This window comes from Carettochelys insculpta, chromosome 8, assembly GCF_033958435.1.
Source record: "Carettochelys insculpta isolate YL-2023 chromosome 8, ASM3395843v1, whole genome shotgun sequence".
Lineage (NCBI taxonomy): Eukaryota > Metazoa > Chordata > Testudines > Carettochelyidae > Carettochelys > Carettochelys insculpta.
This window is the reverse complement of record NC_134144.1, coordinates 36,148,858-36,173,331: the sequence shown is the minus strand read 5'-3', so window position 1 is coordinate 36,173,331 and position 24,474 is coordinate 36,148,858. Positions and strand designations below refer to the sequence as shown.

Genomic DNA, 24,474 nt, shown 5'->3' with positions numbered 1-24,474 from the left:
CCCTTCTGGCCAGTTGGTATGGGACAGGGAAAGGCAGAAAACCTGCCCTAGTCTCTGCATTGCTGACGGGGAGCCACCCATGGTAAGTGCTACCCAGCTGGAGGCAGCACCCCAACCTCCATTCCCCTCCCACAGCCAGCACTCCATCTCCTCCCATACACCCCAAAACTCTGCCCCAGCTCATAGTCCCCTCCTGCACCCAAACTCCCTTCCAGAATTTGCAACCCTCACCCCCCTAGACACTAACTCCCTGCCACATGCTCAGCCCAGAGCCTCTTCCCACACTGCACACCTCTCGGCCCCAGCATAGAGCCAGCACCACCCACCCCCAAACCCCAACTCCTGCCCCAGGCCACTGAAAGTGAGTGAAAATGTGGGAGAACAAGCAATGGGGCAGGCAGGATGGAGTGAGTGAGAGGGGCTTTGGGGAAGGGGCAAGGTAGATCCGGGGTTGCCCTTAAATTCAAAAAATTATCTTGGGTGTAAAAGGTTGGAGACCATGAAGCTAACATGTTCTGTTTCCCTGGGAGGTAAGCAGCTTGAAGACAAATTCAGTTGTTTATGCAAAAGTCCCAGAGGCAAATTGCCTCTTGGCACAGTTGGGTTGATCATGCCTCTCCATGCCTGGTTATGTAGAACATAGCTGCAGAGTTTTCTGCTTAAATTAATAAACTCTTCCCTGCTATGAGGGAGGGAGGGAGGAAGGCCAAGGAGGCTAGAAGTATTGCTCTTAAGTCTCTGACATTTATATGAGTCTTTGGAACTTTAGACAACCAGAGATCCAGGGTGTGCCGCTACCTATGTGAGATGAACAAAAAGTCTTGTGGCACCTTATAGACTAGCAGATATTTTGGAGCACAAGCTTTCGTGGGCAAAGACCCGCTCCATCAGATGCATGAGTGGGGGGTGGTTGTTTCAGAGAAGTATTTAAAGAATAGTGTCCCAGTAAGAGGGAGGGCCAGAGCTGACAAGGTCTATTCAGCAAGGTGGAAATGGCCCAGTATCAACAGTACGTATCAAAAAAGGAAAGAACAAGTCAGATCAGACAGGGGGATGTGAGCCACTGTCAGTATCTAATGGGGAGATATTAGCACCCAGAGCAGAGAAACTGTCTTTGTAAGCTGCGAGCTATGCATCTCTGACTAGAGTGAAGGTTGCTAGAGCAGGGGACAAAGGAGAAACCACATGTAAATGTTCAGAGGATCCATCTACCAAGCCAGAGATGACAAAACTAACATTGGCACTCAACCATCTGCTCCAAATGATGGCAGCTCGGTGCAAACATTGAAACTAGCCCTTCTTGCAGCTTTGTGAGCCATAGCCTGGCATGCTAAACTACATGTGTGTGCTGCAGTGTGACTCAGGAGATTGAAGCAGCTGTATACTAGGGCGAGAGGATGTGCTTTGAGCTGCTGCACTAGCTCCCATGTTTCAAACCTGTATTGTAGAAGAAAGGCCTGGGTTACAAGGCCATTGCACTGTCTTGTATGTGGAGAGAGGCAGACAGCAGGTACGACAACACAGGGCTCTCTCTCTTTGCAGCTCTTTGCAATCCACTTGCAATACCCCAGGGAATAAGTATTAGGCACTGAGCTGTAAAAATTGGGCGGTATCTGTAAATAGTGCATCAGCACACCAGTGGTGCTCAATGGGCTCTCTGTTTAACAGCCAGCCAGAGCAGCAGTGTGTGTATGCGACTAGGCCTTACACGTGAGCCATAGTGAGTAAACAGTTATCTGAACCCGACTGTGCCAGTGCGGTTCCTTCACAGGCAGGAGTCCCAGGTGATCTCTCGTACAGAGAAGGAAATAGGCAGAGAGGTAAAGTGAGTCACAGGAAGAGGTGGCTGCCACACCCAGCAGGAGGCAGCTCAGGTGACGCTGGTGCCTGCTTCCCCCTCACACCTGCTGCACAGACCGGCACCAATGAAGCTGGACTGCCACTGGAAGGGCGGCTGAGCGGGCTGCATCCTCCACGGATCAGGGCGGGGAGGGGTATCCAGGGCGACAGGTAGTGGAGATAAAGAGGAAGGAGTGGCAAGGGACAGACTGGCCCCAGCCTGCTCCTCCCCTCTATTTTCACCTCAGTGCCCCAAACCCAGCTTCCTCCCGGAGCCCCACTCGCCCAGCAGCCCTCGACTCCCCCAAATCCAGCTTCTCCCCCACTCACCTGGCAGCCCCCCAACACCCCGATAAACCCAGCTTCTCTCGCAGGCCCCATTCAAGCAGGAGCACCCCCACTACATCTTCCCAAACCAGCTCTTCCCCAAAGCCCCACTCACCCAACAGCCCCTGACACCACTATAAACTCAGCTGGCAAGTGCCAGGCCCCAGAGTTCGGGGGGGTGCCGCAACCACCCAGAGCAGCTGCAGCTGGGGCAGGATCACCTCAGGGGCACAGTTAACCAGCTGGGGAGCTCTGTCCTTGCTGCATGTGGCTCTCTAAGAGCCATTTGCAGCTCGTTATGTTGCCAGCAGCTGCTGCTGCTGCTGCTGCTGCAATAGGGACAAAGGCAGCCACAGTTCGGGCTCAGGGTGGAGTGGGGGCCACCAGCCGCAGCTGCCTTTGTCCCTGCAGCAGCAGCATAAGGGCTGTGTCTACACTAGCCCCAAACTTCGAAATGGCCATGCAAATACATATTCAGCGCTTACATATATATATGTAAATACATATTCAGCGCTTCATTAGCATGCAGGCGGCCGCGGCACTTTGAAATTGACGCGGCTCGTCCCGACAGGGCTCCTTTTTGAAAGGACCCCGCCTACTTCGAAGTCCCCTTATTCCCATCTGCTCATAGGAATAAGGGGACTTCAAAGTAGGCGGGGTCCTTTTGACAAGGAGCCCCCTCTGGACGAGCAACGCGGCGGCAAGCCGCGTCAATTTCAAAGCGCCGCGGCCGCCTGTGTGCTAATGAAGCACTAAATATGTATTTCAGCCATTCATTCATTCAGCCATTCATTCATTCATTCATTTGAATGGCCATTTCGAAGTTTGGGGCTAGTGTAGACGTAGCCAAGGAGCTGCAAGTCGCTCTTAAAGAGCCATATGCAGCTCTGATGGAACTGCCCAGCCAGCTAACTGTGCCCCCTGAGGTGTGGGGCCTGAGGTGAGTGCCTCGACTGCCTCACCCTTGTTATGGCCTTGACATATGCATAGAAAGACACAGGCTGGATAGGACTGTTTTTATTTTACACCCACGTGGTGGTGGAACTGGACCAAGCATGGCAGAAGAGTTAATTAAAACACTGTCTTAAAGACAGACATAATAAATAGGAAAGGACGGAGACAGCATATAAAGGACCAGTGGACGGGAAAGAAAAAAAGACGACGTTATTCGGTGCGCACACACAGCTTCCTTTATTCCCCTTCACTTCTGCCATAGAAACACTGTCACAGCTTCTGTGTGTGTAAGAGACACCCCACCTGGAAATATTTTGAAAAAATTCATTCTCTTGGTAAAAAAGGGAAAATGTGTCAAGTGTAGGCAATGAAAGATGATGATGCCGGGCCTAGTTGCAAGAATGAATCATCATAATGAAAACTACTTATTGGGAGAAAATGAGGATGGGGATACATCTGATGAACAATGTGGATTAACAGGTTAGGAACTTAAATAATACATTAAGACTCAAGAGTCAACTCACCACATGTTATGTTCAAAAACTTTCGTAGGATCTGTTAAAATCCGTGACCCAAGTGGAGCAACTGGTCGTCTGCTACTTTGGCACTTGTGGTGCATCTTACTTCTCCTCAGATATGAAGCAGAGAGCCGTTTAATGACATTCATTTTGATTAGAGACCTGTAGAAACACAATTCACTCAAATTATAGCTTTTCTAAAACTTAACTGTATATGTCACTTACAAGTGACCTTGGTCAAGTCGTCAAGTTGCAATATGGGCTTTAATGATCCAAGTTGGTTTTTAAGGCAATTAAAATGCTTTCTTAAAATGCTCACATCTTTCAAAAGCATTGGAAACACAAATAACCCAAAATGTGCCACTGTTACACAGGAAACAAGAAGTAAAACTTGCCAATCGACTTTCAAAGTCCCCTGGAAGTGTCTAAAAGCCACACACGCACTGGTGAATCAATGCATTTGTGTATTTTGTTTTTCCATTTGAAAAAAAATGGAAAATGTTATTAGTAATCAATTCAACAAAATTATTTTTGGATTCTTCTGTTTTTACCTTGACACTCTTGCTTTAAAGAAATAAAAGAGTGATCCGAGAGCAAGCCATTTGTTCTAGTGGAAACATATTGTTATTCTGCTTGACGTTTTTGACCTCACTCACTAGGTTATGGTCTTCAAAGGATTTCATTCTAAAGCGGTTACTGTGGTTTCACTCTTTAAAATAGAAAGTGAAAGATTCAGAAACATATTACATACAGTATGCATATGACACATTTAAAATTGTCTACTGTGTATTGTAGTAATCTGTATTCAATGCCTCATATGAAGGGAATGTCTTTAGCTGTGAATCCTACATTGATGTGAATTATAAAGCGTTTGAGATTTTTCTATGAAACATGTAATTTTAACCTCACACCTCTGTATTACTACATTATAGTTACTCAAAAGCGTTAACTCTGAATCTGCTCAAAAAAGTCTAATTAGCAAAGATGAGAGAAGTATGTTTTAGTTAGTACAGCATTTTGGCTTGTTAAGGCTTTTTTGTCATGTCCCGGTTAATTCAAGCTCTTTTTTAGGAAAGCAGTAAAAATTAAATGCTCCTCCTCCTACTTTTGCATTGATGTGCCTTTGTTCTTTTCTCCTTCAAGTGCTCTGCATATACCCAAAAAAGAAACCAGGAGTTATTATTTTTAGAGTGCCCTCTCTGCATAAACCATGCCTGTAAATCTAACTCATGTAGCAAAACGCAGTTACAAAGAACAAGGCACTATTTAAATGCTAACATTATTGTAAAACATTCTCTGCAAGCTGGTTACAAAAATGAAGATTTTTATCTTAAGGAAAAAAGCAATAATACTTTCCATGATTGACCACAAATCTTGCACTGTGAACAAGAAGAATTCATTAGATGCATGAACATGTCTATACAAAGCCTTGTAAAGGAATCAGTTAAATAATTTGAACAATTCCTTGGTTAAGATGTGCTTCTGAATAATTAATACTTTAGCAATGCTATTGTTTATTCATTTAAACCTTTAAAAGAGAACAAGATTAACATTTTCTTGCATTTGCCTGATGGTTTAAAAACATATTTCTCAGTTTACAATGTCAAATATAACAACTGGCACAACAGGGTTGCTGCACCTGCTATATAATAGCTTCTTTGCCAGTACACAGGTGCCCCCTTATTGAAATATGTGGTATCTGGTGATAAAGATACAGAATATGATGCAACATCCCTATTTTTTGATCAAAACAACTTCCAATTTGATCAATTCATTATAGCTACATCTACACTAACATTCCTCTCTCGAAAGAGGCATGCAAATGAGGGAAACTGAAAATGCAAATGCGGTACAGATTTACATATCTGGCACCTCATTTGCATATTCTTCTTTCAGAAGAACTTCTTTTGAAAGAACAAAAGCAGTGTAGATGCAGCTCTTTTGAAAATAAACCCTGTTTTTTAAAGAACCCTTAATCCTAAAAAAAATTAGGAATAAGGGTTCCTTCAAAAATGGGGTTTATTTTCAAAAGAGCCATGTCTACACTGCTCTTCTTCTTTTGCAAGAAACACATGCAAATGAGATGCCAGATATGTAAATCTGCACCTCATTTGCATTTTTGATTTCCCTCATTTGCATGTCTCATTCAAAAGAGCAATGCTAGTATAGACGTAGCTTATGTCTCTTGACAACACACTTGAGCAAATAAAATGATAGTTCTAATTTACAATAAAGCTGCCACAGTAAAATAATGTAGGGTCTGATTCTGCAAAGATCTATGCACACAAACTGTTATACTCCATTCACTGGGACTAGCTGTGCACAAAATTAAGTATGTGTATAAATTTTTGCACGATCAGACCCTTAGGTAGCTTATTTTATTTACAATAAAACAACAGGTTCACATCCTATCTACTAAAGGAACAATAAAACTGCAACAGCATGTATACAGATTAAACATAAAAAGTTATTAAAAATGATTTTCTATAGTTACTAGGATTAAAAATCAATATACTTACTGCTCCACAATGGAGAATTTACATTATGGTGAAATTAATACTATTTTAAAAGATACCAAAAATAAAATTTCAAACCCCCACACCCACCTGTGATCTGAAATCATTAACAGATTATACAGATGCTTGGAGGCAAATTATATTACATTACATACTGTTTCAAAATCAGCTCCTCCTTCATTTACCTGCCAACGCCTGAATTGATGCCCTGAATTTCCTTTGCTACAATTGATGTTGAACATAAAATAAAAATGATTCAGATGCTAAGATAGTCACATAATTTTGGTTGGCTCTCTGTCTTATTAAGAACATGAAAAGATGCACAGATGGGCTATATAGACAGGTGGCTAATATGATTTGGCATGAGTAACAGGTGAAACATTGGAATTTGTATTAGAATTTGACCTTTGTAGAAGAATTTGTAGCTGACTAATTGATGACTTGATTCAAAACAGAGCAGCAATATAGGGGCAAAGCAAATGAAATATGGAAGCTGGAAGAGAAGAATGCGGAGGAAAGCCTTGGAGCCAGGTTTAGCACAGATTAGTTGACGGATCGACTGATCAGGTGATTAAGGGGCAGTGCAACTACTAAGTATTAAGTTTCAAATAGTACCTAAGTGACTTTGCAAAAGTGACTCATTGCTTCTTTATCTGATTTTGGTAATTATCTATTGAAAGAGATCTCTCTGCCAGATATCAGCACATCATGAAGTTGACATCAGGGAATGTTGTTTGAACATGTTCATTATCTGATAGAGAGATATAGCCAAGAATAAGCAAAATGACCATACACTTTAGAGTAGTAATCATCAGGCCTCCATCTTCCTAGAAATTACCACTCATGGGATTTATATAAAAAATTACCACCCACAGGAAGCAGAGCCTTTCATCCAGTAAAAGCATGCTAGAAAAGGAGTGGAAGCTGTCCTTCCTGTGGAGTGATATGTTTAACCTTGTAGAGGTTGGAGTGAGATGTTCTTTTTATGCAGATTTTATCTCCCTGGTCCAGCACCTCAGGATTTGAGCAGTCCCAGACCAGGGATTTTGCTGGACTAGGGGAGGAAATAGTGACTAGACTAGTGAAATCAAGAGTGAGTTTGAAGACGATGGATAAGATCTGGAAAAGCAAAGCAATTAGCTTAAGAACAAACCTGGGCGTTGTGAAAATGTGTGTATTCAGCAGCATGTTGTACAGATGTGAGACGGGTGATAATGAAAGATTCGAAAAGAAGAATATTGGGGCTCGAAAGGAGTTGTTATAGAAAACTTCTGAGAATAGCATGGATGCAGAAGGTCACCAATGAGGAATTATATAGGAAGGTACAGCCGAAAGAGAACCTGCTGCAGAAGGTTATAAAACGGAAGCTACAACTACTTGGACATACTTGCAGAATGAACGACGAATGAAAAATCAACACCCTCGTATTTGGCATAATGGGTGGTTCGAACAGGAGAGGCAGACCCCACAGAGAACGGACAGAGATGATGTAGTATTGGTACAGAGCTAGTCTACAGAAACTAAGCCACTCTGCACTGGGTAGGGAAAGATGGAAGGAAATAGTGAGAGGGGCATCAGACACCAACAGGCGCTGAGCCCACGGTTATTGATGATGATGATGAGACCAGGGATTTTGCTGGACCAGGGGAGGTCAATGTGCTCTGGGCTCCCCTGCCGGCTGCCAGCCCCAGCCATTTCCCAACATCGCCAGTGGCTCCCTGGCTTCTGGCTTTTAGTTCTTAGCCCCCAGCCCCCAGCTTCTTGGCCCCAGCTGCCACAGCCCCACCACTCCCCAGCCCCACAGATCCCCAGCTGGCTTCCCATTGGCTCCCAGAGGCTGTGGCCCTCCACTCCCCAGCCAACTCCCTGGCTGCTGTGGCTCACCACTCCCCAGATGGCTTCCTGCTGACTCCTAGGCCCATTGGCTCCTCAGCCTCTGCTCCCCCGTCAGCTTCTCAGCCCCACCAGCTTCCCAGCTCTGCCAGATGTGGCAGCTCCACTGGCTCCCCAGCCACTGCAGCCTGATGGCACCTTACCAATTTCACAGCTGTCTTCCTGGTCCAGTTCCAGCAGCACCACCAGTTCCAGCTGCTGCGCCAGGGCTGAGGGCCACCACCTTCCTGGCCCCCACTTTCCCCCAGCTTTTCATCCCTGGCTTCCTGCCTGCATCCCCAGCCACTGCTGGTTGCAGCTGCCTGACCTGCGCTTCGGTTCCTGACTGCTGGCCTCTGAGCTAGCCCCTGCTCCCACATGCTGGGACTCTCTGGTCCACCAACCACAGAGTCCTGAATTTCAGAAGTGCAACCTGTAACTATCATCCTGATGACCACAGACTCTGCCTCTGCTGAGCTGATGGGGACTCTTAGAAAGAAAAGCCAAAAGATACACACTCAGTGCCACTTTCTCTCAGTGCATACACAGCAAATCTGCGTAAACTACCAGTTGGACTGGAAAGTATTGTTTGTCTGGAACGTGAGATTTACAAAACAGACAGGATGGGGGAAGGAAAAGGAGAAGTTGGTTCCATTCTGCTTTAAATAGCAGAGTCAGATTTTCTTCTGACTGGAACAACCGATCAACACCAGGACATGCTGTAAAGCACCCCATCAGGGAAGAATAAAGCCTAGAAGAGTACCGGTTCTGAAACAGGGGTCAGACAAAAATCAAGTAAAAGATATTTCTACCTGAAAATCTGTTTCCAATAAACTATGACAGCCACCATTTGCTGTTTGGTAGCGCTGGGACTACAAAGCTGCTGACTCATTCTATCTGCAACCACTGGTCCTGCTGCTGTCGTCACAGTTATATTTATATGGGGATTAATGAGGCTACATTTGTAATCATTCACAACTCTCCGTGACACAGGTAGTGTACTAATATATTTTATTACCAGAATGCTACTATGGTTCAAAACACTTTAGGTATGCAAAACAGCTTACAGAAAGATAAGACGTGCCTGCAAACAGAAGGTGGAGGAGTCAGTCCCGGAGAAGACATTGCAGACAGAATACTCTGAGTTGGTGGTGGATAAACACTGATGTTTCTAAGACCCAGGAATAAGTGGAGAATATCCCAAACCAAACAAACAGAATGGATGAAATGGACTTTTAAAAACCAGTCAGTCTCCATAACTTAGGCCTTGCAGCAAAAAGATTAATTGATTTTGCCTTGAGCAGTGTGAGGAGGCAGACATTAGAGCTTCTCTGTATCTTCTTTGCCACAACGTTAACCTCTTGTGAAAATAAAACTGCAAACAAATTTCACAGAACTTGATGGGTCAGAGAGCTGGGAAAAACCAGAAGTCCTGTGGTACCTTATAGACGAACAGATAGTTTGGAGCATAAGCTTTCGTGGGCAAAGACCCTCTTTACCAGATGCAATGCCAGAGCTGGGAAAGAGTGCAGAAATTTACATAAAGAAGCCAGAAAATAAAACAGGTAATTTGGAAGGAAAGTAAAGGCTTTGGAGCTGGTGTAATGAAGTACAGGAATTTGGGAGAGAAAAGTGGAAATGCTGAGAAACTGCACCAAAGGAAATGGATGAGTTCTGGGAATCCTCCAAGGTGTTAGGGAAGTAGATTCAATGGGCTTCAAGGTGAAAGTTATGTTACAAGTGCACAATGAGGGAAAAGATTTGATACATATTAAGTACTTTTAAAAAAAATTCCTCATCAGGCAGCATTATTGTAGCACTGTCAGACAAAAATGAAAAGGACAGACTTCAATTCTACTCTCTGATTCTACTCTGAAAAGTCATGCTAAACATAGCATTGTGGGGTTCCATATTCATTTTCTTGCAGTGGTATGATAATGAGCTCAATTTGTAAGTAAAATGATATTTTTCTAGCTGCCAAGCCCACAAATAATATGGAATCACAGATTTAAACTTAGTACTTTTCTTCTCATGAACCATCATGGGGAACAGCACAGGCCAGCTCAGGCTGACAGTGACTCCTGTGATATCTCATGGCCATTACTTAATAAATAAAATTGTTAGTCTTTACAGTGCTACTTCTTGAATGCGGCTGTTGCTTTCCCCATCCTGACATTGATATCCTTGTCTCTGTCTCTGCCCATAATACTCCTCAAGTAGGTGAACTTCTCCACATCTTCCAGGCCAACCCCTCCCAGTGTGGTGGTGATGTTGTTGGACTGGTTGATCTTCATTGTCTTGGTCTTTCCCTTTTTCAAGGCTCTTTGTTCGATATGGCGTTCACAAATAATATCTGTGAAGATGAAATTGTAGATCTTCAACACAAATGTGGAAAGTGTGCTCTTCTGAGACATGGCATACTAAAAAATCTTCAAATCACAAGCTTCAGATTTTCATAAACAGATGCCTGAGGTACATCCTTCATATCAAATGGCAAGACTTTGTCACAATCGAAGAACCTTGGAACAGAGCAAGATGAAAACTGTTTGATGTTCAAACCAAGGGAAGAAAATAGGAGTGACTAGGCCACACTCAGAAAACTATCATCCAACATAATTTGTCAAGCTCTCAAACAGAACCCACAAGGAAAACGCAAAAGAAGACCTCAGACAATGTGGAGAAGACCTACTGAGACTGAAGGACAACAACTGAGGTACTCCTGGAGTCAGCTAGAAGTTTTGTCTTGAGACAGAGTGGAGAAGACTCGTAGATGATCTATGCTCCACTGAGAGTACAAGGGTTTAAGTGAAGTAACAGGACTGTTTGCTTTGGTTTGTTTTGCTTTCAAAGGGTTTGCATAGATAACTGTGGGAAAACTTAGTCAATGATTCTCTTGATACATCTAAAGGGAAAGATTCCAAGTCTCATTCTCAGAACCACAGCACCAGTACAGCTAATTGAAGCAATAAAACCTTATTTTTGCCATGAAGGTCAGCAGATATGAGACTGAATACACAGCTGAGTTTAAGTATACAGCATTCTTTCAATCAACTTTCAGAGTAGAACTCGTCTTTAATAGTAACTAGGGAGAGAGGAAATGTTTTGGACAATGGGGAAGAGAGTTTATATTTTCTTGACTCTATCTCCCTAACCAAAAGTTGTAGGAAGGAAATAGCCATAAAAAATGGTCTTTCGGGAAGCAAAGATTTGTTAAAGCCGTCTGACATTCAGCATATCAGCAGCCGAGCTATGAGGAATTCATTCATTGGCATAAAAATTTTTGCAGCTATTGTTGGCTCCTGAAAAAGCAAGACAAGAGCCAGCACACCACTAACAGGGAAGGAACGGTGAATTACAAATATTTAGGATTATGGAATAGATCAGTGGTTCCCGAACTTTTCAGTAACATGGCACACTTCAATGAGACAAGCAATTCCATGGCACACCCACTTTTTTCAGCCGAATCAATTGCTCATAAATGTCATGTTTACTATGGTTACAGTCTTACTAGAGAGGTTTGCAACACAGTAGTGCAAACAACAGTGTAGACAAGAATTAAAATCATTAATGTTTCAAATTCACCACAGAACACACCATCTTGGACAGCGAGCAAAGACACTATTTCAAAATCTCAACACCACACTAGGGATTTTGAGTAGACAAGTAACTACTGAAAGCAGGCTCCCCTCCCCACCAGCCCATTGGAAATAGGACGTGGCATTTAAACTGTGTCCCAGCTCCAGCAGGCTCCTGCCCTCTCTCCTTGTCACACCGAGGAGTGGGGGTGGGCTCTCAGGCAACTCATTCAAGCCAGGAAGCCGAATTCCAGCTGCCTCCCAGCATGAACAGGGTCCTGAGGGGTCAGTATTCCCCCTAACAGAGACTCTGCAAAAGGAAATTGATGAAATTTCACACCACACTTGGACAGTTCTCACGGCACACCAATGTTCTGCGGCACACTGGTTGAAAACCATTGGAATAGACATACTGAGAAAAAAAATCTTTTCCTATTTTGGCATTTTTGGAGCTTTGTTACCTAGTCACTGTTTTTCCCCGGAGAGTCCTCTTAGAATTATTTTGCTAGATCAATGTTTCCCCAACTTTTCGAGAGAACACCACACAGAACACCATACAATAATAATATGTGGAACACCTATGAAAATTTTCTTAAAAATTGATATCAGACCAAAACAAAAAAAACCCCAGCAACATATACAGCCAAAAAAAAAAAAAAAAAGAGTAATTTAACAAAGTATTGCAGCAATGAAGAATTAACATTGTCTCTGGTTTTAAAAACAATATTATGTAGTATCAGTGTATTTTTCCAAATGTTCGCAGCACACCTGCGAGTTGTTCACAGAACATCAGTGTTCTGCAAAACACAATTTAAGAAACACTGTGCTAGATAACTCAAGTCTCTGATGAAGTAAAAAGCTACAGGTGAAAAATGGCAAATTATCAAGATTTATTTGCTAAGATTTCTTTGGTGAAGTGGTTGCCCAGTTTGTCCAGTGAATATTGTAGAGGGGCACTGAAGGCCCTAGGTGTCAGGAGTGTTCTGCCCTATAGACAACCTCCTAACCTAAGGAGAATTCTCACTAGCAATCACAGGCTACACCACAACAATCCTAATCCTTGAAGTATTCCTTGCAACAATCCCCACTACCAACTTTGTCCACATATTAATTCTGCAGATACTACCACTGGACCTAGCCACATTAATTACAAAGATCGGGGCTCATCCTCCTGTACCCTGACCAATTATATACATGCCATCATGTGCCAGCAATGCCCATCTACAATGTACACTGGACAAACTGGGCAAACACTTCAAAGAATGAAGGGACAATGAGCAGACATTAGGAAACTCAATACACATAAACCTGTCAGTGAGCATTTCAATGGAGTGGGCCATTCTCTTAAAGACCTGAGAATATGTGCCCTACAACAAAGAAACTTTAAAAGCAAATTATAGAGGCAAATTTGAGAGCTAGGGTTCATACTCAAATATGACACATTAACACCTAGTATGAACAAAGACAGCAATTATCTCACGCATTAAAAGGACTCCTTCCCTTCCTTTGATATTTGTAATTATCTCAGGCAAGTCACTTAACATCCCCACTCCTCACCCCTGTCCTTCAGTTCCATGTAGTTGATTTGTTAGTTCTTATTGCTATTTTTTTTTGGACCACTGTGCTATATAACTGAGTCTGGACTGGAAATTCTATAGATCTGAAGAAGTGGGTTTGTCCCACAAAAGCTCATCACCTAATAGTCATTTTGTTAGTCTTTAAAGTGCTAGATGACTGTTGTTTTGTTTTGTTAGAATACAGACTAACACGGCTACCTCTCTGTTGCTAAGAAATAGTTCTACCATCACGAAAAGGGAAAGCTATTTTATATGATAATATATATGAATAGCAGTGTGAACAGATGTTGAATTTTTTTAAGGGAACTGCTCCAAATTATGCTTTGTAACACTGTGAGAATCTACTATGTTTATTAATATGTTTTAATCTAATAAACATTACAATTAAAAGAAAAATGTAAATGCCAGTCAAGCTGAGCTAATGCCAAAGGCACGAACAAAGAAACGTGAATGGATTGATGGGTAAGTCAGCAGTAAGTACCTTAGAGATAAAGATATCATTTATTTAGGAATCTAATTAAGTAATACAAATGTAGTGAGAGTGAAACAACTAAAAAAAGCAATTTTGAAAAGAAATTATGCAAGGGAAATTGCATATGGTCGCCAACCGAAAGCCAGGACAGACCAGGTAAATTAACCTGAACCCCTATTTTATTTTCACTCACAAGTAGAGTTAATCAGAACCTCTCCAACAAAACAGTATTCATAGAGAAATGATGATATGATGAAATCAAAATGTTTAGTAGGAATGTACTGATTACCTTGTAATTTTTGTGGGGAATTATCAAAGCATTTAGATGCAATAAGGTCAAAATGGTGAATTTTGACATGGTTTATACACTCTGTTGCAACTTTAGTGTTTCATCTTTTAAATTATAAAAACCAAGACATTAGAGATACATAGTTATGTTTCAATTTTTATATTATTTTGTTAGAATTATAAGAGTCAAACAATAAAATCAAAACAACATTCTTCACCATATGATAATTATCTTGGAATATTTTGTTGTATAAAAAGTTCAGAGACTTCAATTTTTCATGGAGCTTTGAGATGAAAAACCTTAGCTCAGAATTTCACAATTTCTTGAAGGATGAAATTTCTATTTTTCAGCAAGTTCTATGTGTAACAGTGTCTGTGTTAATCACGCCGATGAAAGATTTTTATCCTTAATGTGTACTGAAAGGCATGAACAGCATAACTAGGTGCCTGTAATTATTTCTGATTTGGAGCTTTGAAATAATGGATGTGCAGGAGATATTGGTGACCTTCAATTCAGAGTTCTTTCTTACTAACACTTGCTAACTCACAGGGATAGCCTTACATATTTTTTAAATGTTTATGTCTGGATCCTGCAAAGACTTGCTTACAATTAAAAGTCTAGAAAATGAGACCTACGAGGAACAATTTAAAGAATTAGGTTTGTTTAGTTTGGAAAAGAGAAGACTGAGAGGGAACATTTTAACTGCTTTCAATTACCTAAAAGGTTGTTACAAGGAATAGGGACAAAAAAAATATTTTCCTTAACTTCTGATGGCAGGATAAGAAGCAATGGGCTTAAATTGCAGCAAGGAAGGTTTAGGCTGGACATTGGGAAAAACTTCCTGTCAGGGTGGTTAGAAAGTGAAATAAATCGCCTAGGGAGGCCAAGGAATCTCTATAAATAGAGATGTTTTGAGCAGATTAGATAAACATCTATCAGGAATGAAATACCCATTATCATTGGGTGGACGGCATGAAATTTCACAAGGGTGGGGGTGCAGCACAATCAGCTGCTGGGTCTCAGGCTCATCCATCTCATTAAAATATGGAAAAATATGTTACTATTTTATGTATATATATTCATATTTACATACTGCTTATTAAAGTTTTGACATTCTACGTACTTATTTTCTTATACATGTTCTCCAGAAGTCTGAAAAGAACCCCGTCCTCCATGTCTTTCCCATTTGGGTACATGTATACAGCATTTTAGACTGAGACTCTTAGCCTGGTTTGAGAAATCTGGGCTGGTGGGGTGAGCTTTAGTGCTCTATTTGTGATTCTAAAAAGAGCTGTAGACACAAAGCTCTGCAGTGGCAACTGGAGCTAGAGCTGAGGCTCTAAAACTTAGGAAATGGGTGGGCTTGATACATTGATTTCCAACGTGTGCCACAACTTCAAAGTCTTGTCCATACTGCTATTTTTAGAGCGCTAACATGAGCTACCCTGAGCCTATCCCCGAGCTGGGAGACTTGCTCCAAATGCTGTATGACACAATTCTTCTTGTTTATATGTGGCAACTCATTTCAACCCTTTCTGTTACTTGCAAAGCTGAGTCTATCAAACATCTGATTCGTTGATTTCTTGGCCACCATCCACATGGAAGGAGAAGGTCATCAATGAACATTGTAGCTCTCGGTACAGGGTTTGCCAGTTAATATGGGTATCCCCTGCACGGTAATGCTGCAATAGCAAATGTTAAATTTATATAGGGCCTTGCCAATTTTACAGCTGAGAAAAAACATGTCACAGACAGGGAAATAAGCCCATGCCAGGAAAGCTGATGTCTCCTTGTTCCTAGGAGTGCGCCTGTTCCTCTCTTGCAAACTGCTCTGGAGGTGGGAGGAAGGTCCATACCAGACCTGCCTCTGGATCCCTGATCCTGCAGCAGGATGCTATCTGAGAGTGGGCAGCTGCCTGAGGTTTCTGCAGCTGTGTGTGGTGTCAGGGGTGCAGAGCTTTCTGCAGCTGTGCAGAGAGAAAGCATTGTCCCACCGAAGCCAGTCAGAGCTAGCAGTGAGGAGCCACCAGCTGGGTGCTCCCAGCAACACAGAGGAGTACAGCTCTTAAAGCAGCACAGAAATAAGGGTGGCAGTCCTATGACCTCCTTACAACAGATCTGTGACCCCACCCCACCTCCACAATGTCCTTTTGCATCAGGACCCTATGGCTACAATACTATGACATTTCAGGTTTAAACAGCTGGAAATGTGACATTTACCAAGTTTCATATCTTATGGCCACAAATTGACCATAACGGATCATGAATTTGTTAGGCCCTAATTATGCACAGACAGTGGCCTTAAACCAACGATAGATATTGAGTAATTCAGGATTAAGAAGTGAAATACTTCATCTAGTCTATAACAATAGAAAGACTTTTAAAGTGGCAATCTGTTCAGATTACAGGGGTCTCTGTGGAGTCCAATGCTACAACTGCAAAGTAAAAAAACTCCTCCTGACTACTTTTGATAAATAGTGAACATCTAAAAACTCAACGATGAGCCCAGCTCATAACTAAATAGCAAACTATATGTGATATTGAATCGCTGGATAACTCTCCCTTTAATAAGTGCAGTCCATTGTGGGATATGATACTGTATCTGTGTTTTGATTGTGTTGCTAATGAAGTGTTGATTTGGAAAAGAAAAAGGAAGCTTGCGGTATTCCTGCTGTGAAGGGCAACATGCATTTTCAGGAAGAAAACTAAAATTAAACGTGAACTAAAATTGGCATAATTAAAAGACATTTGGGAGTGTAAATCAGCAAGAGTGGTATAAACACACACACACAAAGTGTGAGGAAACAGAATAAGTAAAAAGTGTCTGAACTTCCTGTAGTAAACATTTATCGCCTTACAAACCATTGTGAGGGTGAGCTGTTCTTAAAATAGGGGTTGCAAAAAGTATGCTTTGAGGTTATTTATTAAGGACTGTCTCATAGTCACATGCATGGCAGCTCTTGAATTACTGTTTGTTTTTTTTAACCAAATAAGAAAAAAAATGGCTCTTCTTGCTATTTTGGTTGCTGTCACGTGGTTTGGAATATCTGTTTCGCAAATAAAGATTTGAACACTTCATAATATTAACTTAAATTACTAAAAATCCGAAAAAAAAACCCCACAGCTAGGTAACAGTCAGTATGTTAAACTAAGATTACTGTATGCTCATTTTAACCAGGAGTACAACTCTTGACTTGTAATTTAAAAACTCTTAGGCTGTGTCTACACTACACTTCAAAGTTAGGCACTACTGCAGAGCAGCCAGCAAAGAGCCTGCACACATTTTCCCCTACTTCGAAGTTACTGCGAAGGGAGACCAACTACGAAGTCCTTACTCAATTCCCAAGAATGGAGTCGTTCCCTACTTCCAAGTTTAACTTTGAAGTAAAGTGTCTGTAGATGCTCAACTCTTAAGTTATTTTTGCAGTGCAGACACAGCCTTGGATGTTCATTTAACGAAATATGGTTAAATATCTTGCTTAAATGTTTTAGATGTTTGGTTATGCTGTTTTATAAAACATGCATTATAACAAGAATAGTTTGTCTGGTAAAGATTCTAAACATGCAGTTGTCTTAAGTAAATACACAGGACACATTAGCTAATAAATGGTGGCAGAGGAATGGAAACAATAGTTTTTTCTTACTGCTTTTAAAATATTGATTTTTTTTAAATTAGCCAAAAAAGCCAACACTTAAGCACCCAAACTTATATTTGTTGGCAAACCTACTTAAAAGTATACTTTTCAAATGGTATATTCTCTTCAGCTATTTTTTTCAGCTGTCCTTTATATTTATGACCATTTCACATATTTATTTTGATTTCTTAAAAATGTCTGAGTGTTCGCAGAAGGCTAAATAGATATATAACTAAAAAGATAAATAGCTTAACAGAAAATAATCTTTAATACGATATCAAAAACTTTAACGTTGAATGCAATAATTCATCACTAATATAAAAATCATAAATTACCTTTGTATGTTTAAGAAACCTACTATTGGCCACTACAAATTGCCTGCCCCCTCACCCCCAAGAGAACCTTAAGGCTCTGTCTAGACTGCAGATCTCTCAGAAGAGATCTGCCAGTCACGAGCGTCCTGCCAACATCCCTGTGTTCCTCATGGAATGAGATACAAGGGATGTCTCGACAGAGGGGGGCGTTTTCCAGCATTTGGCCCCATGTGCATGGGGCTCTGGAGCCGCGTGTTGCAGACCCCTGGGTTAACTGCTAGGTTTAAACCAGTTAACTATTCAATGGTGGGGGTGGACTAGGGAGGACAGAGCAGTCCCATCCACATCAGCCTGGCCTGGGAGTGCTGTGTGAAGGGGCACACTAGCCTGGCTGGAGCAGGCAGGGATGTTCCAGCCAGGCCAGAGCAGCTGGGTTGGAGCGGCCTCCCCAGAGCCCCACCACACCCTAAGCTGCCACAAACAGGGGCTGCTCCAACCACGCTGGTGCGTTCTCATCCCATCTGTAGAAGCCCGAGAACTAAAACCTATGTTTTACCCTCATAGACAAATGGTTACACAAGCCACCCTGCCTCTCTCCTGATCTGCAGAACTCTTCAGGCAACAGGATGATCACCACGGATATAGAGAGCTCAACTTCTCCGTTGGCTCTTATCAACTGTGGAGGTAGCTTTTGTGATATCTATCAAGAGCTGAAAGAAAAAGTCTCATATGTTGTAAGTCTTCGGGCAGGATGAACAAACTTTTTACACTGGGCCCCACTTTTCGGCCCTGCAATTAGCCAGGGCCTCCCCAACCGGAAGGAGGACCACAAGAATGGGTGTGGGGAGGCACTCAGGAAGGGATTCTGGGAGGGCCTCAGTGGGTACCCTGAAAGGGGGTCCAGCCCTTGGGGAAATGTCTCAAACAGAGGACCTGAGGTCTCAGCTGCACCACCACCTCCACCTCATATGCCCTGCACTTGCTGTGTTGCTGGCCACAAAAATAGGTGCTGCTGCAGAGAAGGGAGCTTGTGACCATGAGCTGCACCATGTTGATGGACGGCAGTGACACCAGGCTGAAGGCAGCCCTACACTCCCACAGGCAGCTCTCACTCCACACCAGCATCTTGGAGGATTCCCGGGAACCAGCATGACACAGGCTGCAGGGACCAATGTGGCTGCCTTACTGAGCTGGGAATTCGCCAGCTGTCCCTGCACATTCTGACTGGTCCAGCAGCAGGGGGATGGTGGGTGTTCCCTTGTCAAAAACAGCAGTGGAGGAAGAAATAGAGGGCTGGGGCGGCAGCAGAACCCGTGGCAGGAGGGGGACACCGATCACGCTATGTCCCCCCTTACACAATGTCACAGTTCCTCTGGGGGACACACTCCCCACTTTGCACACCCCTGTCTTAGAGAACTGCTACCAAAATGAAGTGTTTTACATTCCTAAGCTCCTGATCCTAACTTCCCGTATGTCCGTAAGTATTTCCAGGATTGGGAACTGAGCCAATACAAACCCAGCCAATGTCCACAGTGACTCGAATTCATTAGGTGGTTATAGATGTACAGTAAGACAAATAGAATGAATCTGTGAACTCCGTATCCATGAATCCATATCACACAAGTCACCAACAAAACCAACAAAGATTCAAATTACCCTTTCAATCTTCTGTATCTGTTCTTTAAAACAAAAAAGTCTCTGTAGTTTTCATTTCAGCAACTTTCCTATTCCCAAATTTATACTTATAAAACAAATGACCACTGTCAGCTTTGGCTTCTCGCCGAGCATGAAGTGCACGGAATGGTGAAATCAGTTTCAGTGAGGTGCATAGTATAATTGCTCAGTGCTAATATTGTGAAATATTATTAGAAAGTAACAGTGCATAACATAAATAGGCCTTCATTCTTTTCCCCTCCTCAGTCTAAAGGTATATTTTCTACGAAGGACTTGAATAAAACTGAAAGGAAAAATACCACCTATCTTCACTTTCCTAATCATTATTAAATGCTATCTTTTTACTCCCCTTCGGTTTTAAAAATAAATGCATGTTAAAATACCTTTATTTAGAGCTATTTAAATATGACAAGAAGTCTACTAGCTATATTTTTGCCACGTGAGGACCCTCATCATGAGAAAGCAAGAAAACCATAATCATGAAATACAGCATTAACGCCCTAATCTTGCAAAGATGTACCCATATGCTAAACTTTTCCACGCCTTAATAGTACCAGTGATTTCACTTAAACTGCTCCCATATAAAGTCAAGCACCTGCGTAAGTCTTTGCAAGGTCAGGGACTATGTTATAATGTGTGTACTTAACCTCTTTTCATTTCCACCCGGCCTGTAAACGTCCATGACCTGGGTAAAGACATTCCGCTTGTGCTGCAGAGCTCAATGGGGCTGGTTTACTGAAAAGTGCCGGTAACACGTTAGTTACAAACCCTCGCAACATACCTCACAATGCTCGTCTAGTTTATAGAGAAAATCCTTTTAAATAATCGCAGGAGAGCCGCTTTACTAACTTCCTGCCCAGGACGGCCTCTCTGCGCACGGATAGGGGGACTGCGTGCCCAGGGCGGAGCACACTACACGGGGCTCACCGCAGCAAGTACAGCCCCCTGGAGCGCCCCTACACGTCCGCCCAGTGGCTATCACTACGGGGCACTTAGCAGCAGCTGCCGGCACGCGGCTCCTCACCACCCCAGCTCCCCCCCGCGCAGCCGGAAAGACAGTCGGGCGGCGCTACGTGGGAGAGATGCGGCGAGCGGGCCGAGCGACGCATCCTGGGAGTTGTAGTTTCAGAAGCCTATCGGCCCGCTGCAGAGCGAGCGGGGCGCGGCCTGGCGGGGGCCTCCCGGGGCGGGCTTGCAGCAGCTGCCCACGGGAGACGGACGGGGCAGTAAGTAATGGCTGCTGGAAAGCAGGGCTACTCTCCTCCCCCCCGGCGACGGCGCGTGCTCTTTGCATGCTTTACTGTCAGCGCCCGGGGAAGCGCCTGCTGCAAAAGTGACCGAGTCCGACTCATAATAGCGACGGCCAGGCCGAGCTGCCACCGCCAACATAGAGAGCGCCGGGCCGTGGTAGGACTAGCCCGACTCTGGCCCGCAGCGGGGAGAGGTTGCTGGGCATGCAGGAGTAATCGGGTTTCCATGCAGGCGGGGGGGCGTGCAGCCCTCTCCCGGTGTGTTTTGCCCTGCGCCCAGCTGAGGGCGCCCGGATTTGGAGGCGGGAGAGGGAAGGATCAGCAAGTGGGTCCATAATACTTGTGGCACTGAAAGATGATCCGGTGCTTGCATTGTTGTCTCCTTGTATCGAGCAGCCCCGCGCTTGCTGGCTGAGCCAGCGATTAGAAAGGATTCGAGCCTTGCCCAAGACATAAAAATGTCTCCAGATTCAGCCGCTTCCTCCTCCTCCTCCTCAGCCAGGAGAGTCTCCTCCAGTGCTTTTAAAACCCACAGTGTCTGCCGCCTTCTGACCAGGAGGGCTCACGGATTTTATAGCAAAGATGCCGGTGTCGCCCACAGAAAAAACATGGGAATCCTAAGAAAGCTAGTGTGCCAGGTAACAGCTTTTACCATTGTCCATAAGTGATTCACTCCTTGTTTGCAACCTGGTTTCTTCATTCCCGATGTTCTGAAGTCCAGTCTAGTGCAGGAGTAGGGGTGACTTCTGGACCACACTCAGAACAGAAGCTGTTGAGAGAGCAAACAGTCTGAGTTCTTGATTAAGAATGAGTAGGAACAGAGAGGTAGCCGTGTTAGTCTGTACTCCAAAAGGCAAAACAGCAGAAATGTAGCACTTTAAAGACTAACAAAATGATTTATTTGATGATGAGCTTTCATGGGACAGACCCACTTCATCAGATCAATCTCATTTCCAATACAGACTGACATTTACAATTACAGAGGCCAAAAAAAATTGCAATAAAACCTGACATCAAATAGGATTGAAGGAAGGGGGTGAGAGGTGGGGGGTTGTCTTGTCTGAGACAATTAGGAGCATCAAAAGAAAGGGAAGCAGTGCTTGTAATGCTTGAGGTAGTCGATGTGTCTGTTCATACCACATGTTAACGTGCCTAATTTGAATATGTACTCTAATTTGCAAATCTCTCTCTCTCATCTGTTGTTAAATTCTCTATGTTCCAGGATACAAATTCTCAGGTCTTTAACAGAATGGCCCACTCTATACACATAAGCCGGTCAGTGAACACTGCAGGTTCTGGCTTTGCTGTGGGGTGCAGCATCAGCCCTGTACTCTCATCCCATCCCATGCTGCATGGGGAGAGCAGGGGTGGGCCCAGAGCTCCCCTCATGTGCTACTCCAAATTGGCTCGTATGCTAGGAGTGGCACACATGCCGGGGATTGCCAATCCCTGCAATAGTCCTTTTGGAGATCACTAACCAACCTTCCCTCCCCATTCCATCTTATGCACCACTGTGTCCCCCTTCCTGCCCCGCCCCCAGAACCCCTAAGCAGGATCCATCGGCAGAGCACGGGGGGCGGGGCGTGAAAGTTTGTAAAGAGGGGTGCAGCATGATCAGCAGCTGGGTCTCAGGCTTGCCCATCTAATTAAAAATGCTGAAAAGTGTTACTGTTTTTATGTAAGTGTGTTCACATTTAAATACTGAGTAATAAAGTTTTTATATTTGGCAATCTTATTTTCTGACATGTGCCAAAAGGGTTTTTATTTTCATATGAACATAACTGAAATTTGTCGGTTTGGATTACATCAGACAGGCGGGGGAATGCTGATTGCCAGGACAAAGAGTGGGGCCTTGACAAGTGGAGTCCCAAAGTAAAATGTTTGCTCACCCCTGTTGTAAGGAATGCAGCTGGTTACTCCTGTTGCTATTGGTCAGCCAGGTTTTGGGTGTTCTGGCACCACAGTGGCCCCTAGAGGGCAAAAGGTAGAACTTTAGAACTCCTTTTGGAGACAAGATTTTGTGCAGAGACATGAATTTGCATATGCACAGTACGATTCCCCAAGGTGTAAATGTAGCACTTTAGTAAAGACTAGTACACCAACAGGAAAAGCCTCTCCAGTTAGTATAGTTAATCCACCTACACAAGACATGGTAGCTATACTGGGTAGAGAAATTCTTGCATCAATATAATGCTGTCTACATTGGTGGTTAGATTAGTATAACTTGGGGATTTTTCACACTCCTGAAGTGGCATAGTTATACCATATAAATCTGTGGTGTGGATCTAGTCTACATGCAGGAGAATTGTTTCCACAATTTAAAAAAAAAAAGATCAGAAGTTGTCTTTAAACAAATGAACACGTCTCTGAAGTGGGAACCAAATAGTGCAGTACAGGGAAGCTGAAGTTGCAGCTGACTATAAACCAAAGTAAAACAGATTTAAGAATAATTCTTTTATTGCCCATGCTGAGAGAAATATAGAAATAAAACAAATAGGCATATTTAAATGTAGAATTTAAAAATTACTTCAGTTTTACCAATCCCTGATCCTGATGTTACTAGTGCATGACTAACTTTATGTACATGAGTAGTTCAAATTAAGTCATTGGAATCTTGAGTTCTTTATGCGAGCAAGTGTGCAAACTCCCTTCTGTGCTTCCTCCGAGCATTGAGAATAGGTTGGATCCCAAAACCCTATGAATTCAGTGGGACTATTCATGTGTATATGGGTACTCGTGCATATTTGTAATATCATGGGATATCATATTAAGCTGAAAAGGTTGCATAAAAAGTATATTACCAATTTTATTTTTAACTTATGTCAGTTAATATTTGTTTCCCATGGTGCCCATGAACTGGTAAAGTATCCCTTTTCATTTTTTTTATCCCTAGTTTTCTTGTAAAGGTCCATTTATAAACCTTTATAGACTTTCTTTTCAAATACTTTATATCGATGTCCCGCTTCCCTTATGCATACTGTGTTCACAACTGCGTGGCAACCAGCATACAACTGTAGAAAAAAAGAAAGGAAAAATTAAAAATGGCTAGATAACTTCAGGAGACTTTTCTTATTTACTCAAAAAGTCCGTTATGTGTTCAACAGACTTTATTCAACTAACATAAGTTATTATGCATTAGGGACAAATGATATAGTTTCCAAAACCACAGGTTGTCATAAAAACCTTTCTATTCATTGCCTATTTCAGGAAAATGTTAAATTCAAGAATGTTTGGACAACTCATTCCACGTCTCCTATTGCTTATGAGCATGGAAGAATTTATTTTGACAATTACCGGTGCTGCGTGAGCAGGTAATGTTTTGACTGCCAAAATTGCCATTATTTTGCATTTTACTGCGCAGGCTCTACTCCCCAGAGTAGTTTCACTGAGTTGAACTGGATTTCTTGTATAAGTGCAGATAGCCATATGCCTAACTGTTCACAGGACTGGATCCTTATTTTGTTATCTCTTTAAGTGTTAAATATTGCATTGCTTTTGGCAAAGTAAGGCCTGATCCTGTGAGATGCTGCTTGTGTTCAACTATTACTGGTCTTTAATGGGAGTTGAGGATGTTCAGCACAGAGTTCAAATTAAACAGACTGAATGCTAGTTTTATTTCTTGTAATTGTCATCATGCCTCAGTGTGTGGCATCTGAGGATGC

General features: G+C 42.8%; 2 protein-coding genes across 5 annotated transcripts in view; one reads left to right on the top strand and one right to left on the bottom strand.

Annotated features, from left to right (window-relative positions):
* Positions 1 to 20,578, bottom strand: part of TLK1 (tousled like kinase 1) — a 279,646-nt gene extending 259,068 nt beyond the window's left edge. The window contains exons 1-3 of one of the 3 annotated variants that reach the window (XM_075002149.1): positions 20,344 to 20,578; positions 4,190 to 4,347; positions 3,645 to 3,800 (exon numbers count right to left, since the gene is read on the bottom strand). In XM_075002149.1, coding sequence (XP_074858250.1) covers positions 3,645 to 3,787 — 143 coding nt within the window. In that variant the 5' untranslated portion in view covers positions 3,788 to 3,800; positions 4,190 to 4,347; positions 20,344 to 20,578. Of the gene's footprint in view, positions 1 to 3,644; positions 3,801 to 4,189; positions 4,348 to 8,838; positions 8,886 to 20,343 lie in introns of those variants that run through there. The other 2 variants (XM_075002148.1, XM_075002147.1) reach the window with 2 other exon arrangements.
* Positions 20,579 to 20,724: 146 nt separating this feature from the next.
* DCAF17 (DDB1 and CUL4 associated factor 17) overlaps positions 20,725 to 24,474 on the top strand; it is a 44,137-nt gene continuing 40,387 nt past the window's right edge. For both annotated transcript variants that reach the window (XM_075002154.1, XM_075002152.1), the window contains exons 1-3: positions 20,725 to 20,788; positions 21,209 to 21,450; positions 24,020 to 24,123. In XM_075002154.1, the coding sequence (XP_074858255.1) occupies positions 21,271 to 21,450; positions 24,020 to 24,123 (284 nt within the window). In that variant the 5' untranslated portion in view covers positions 20,725 to 20,788; positions 21,209 to 21,270. The remainder of the gene's footprint in view (positions 20,789 to 21,208; positions 21,451 to 24,019; positions 24,124 to 24,474) is intronic.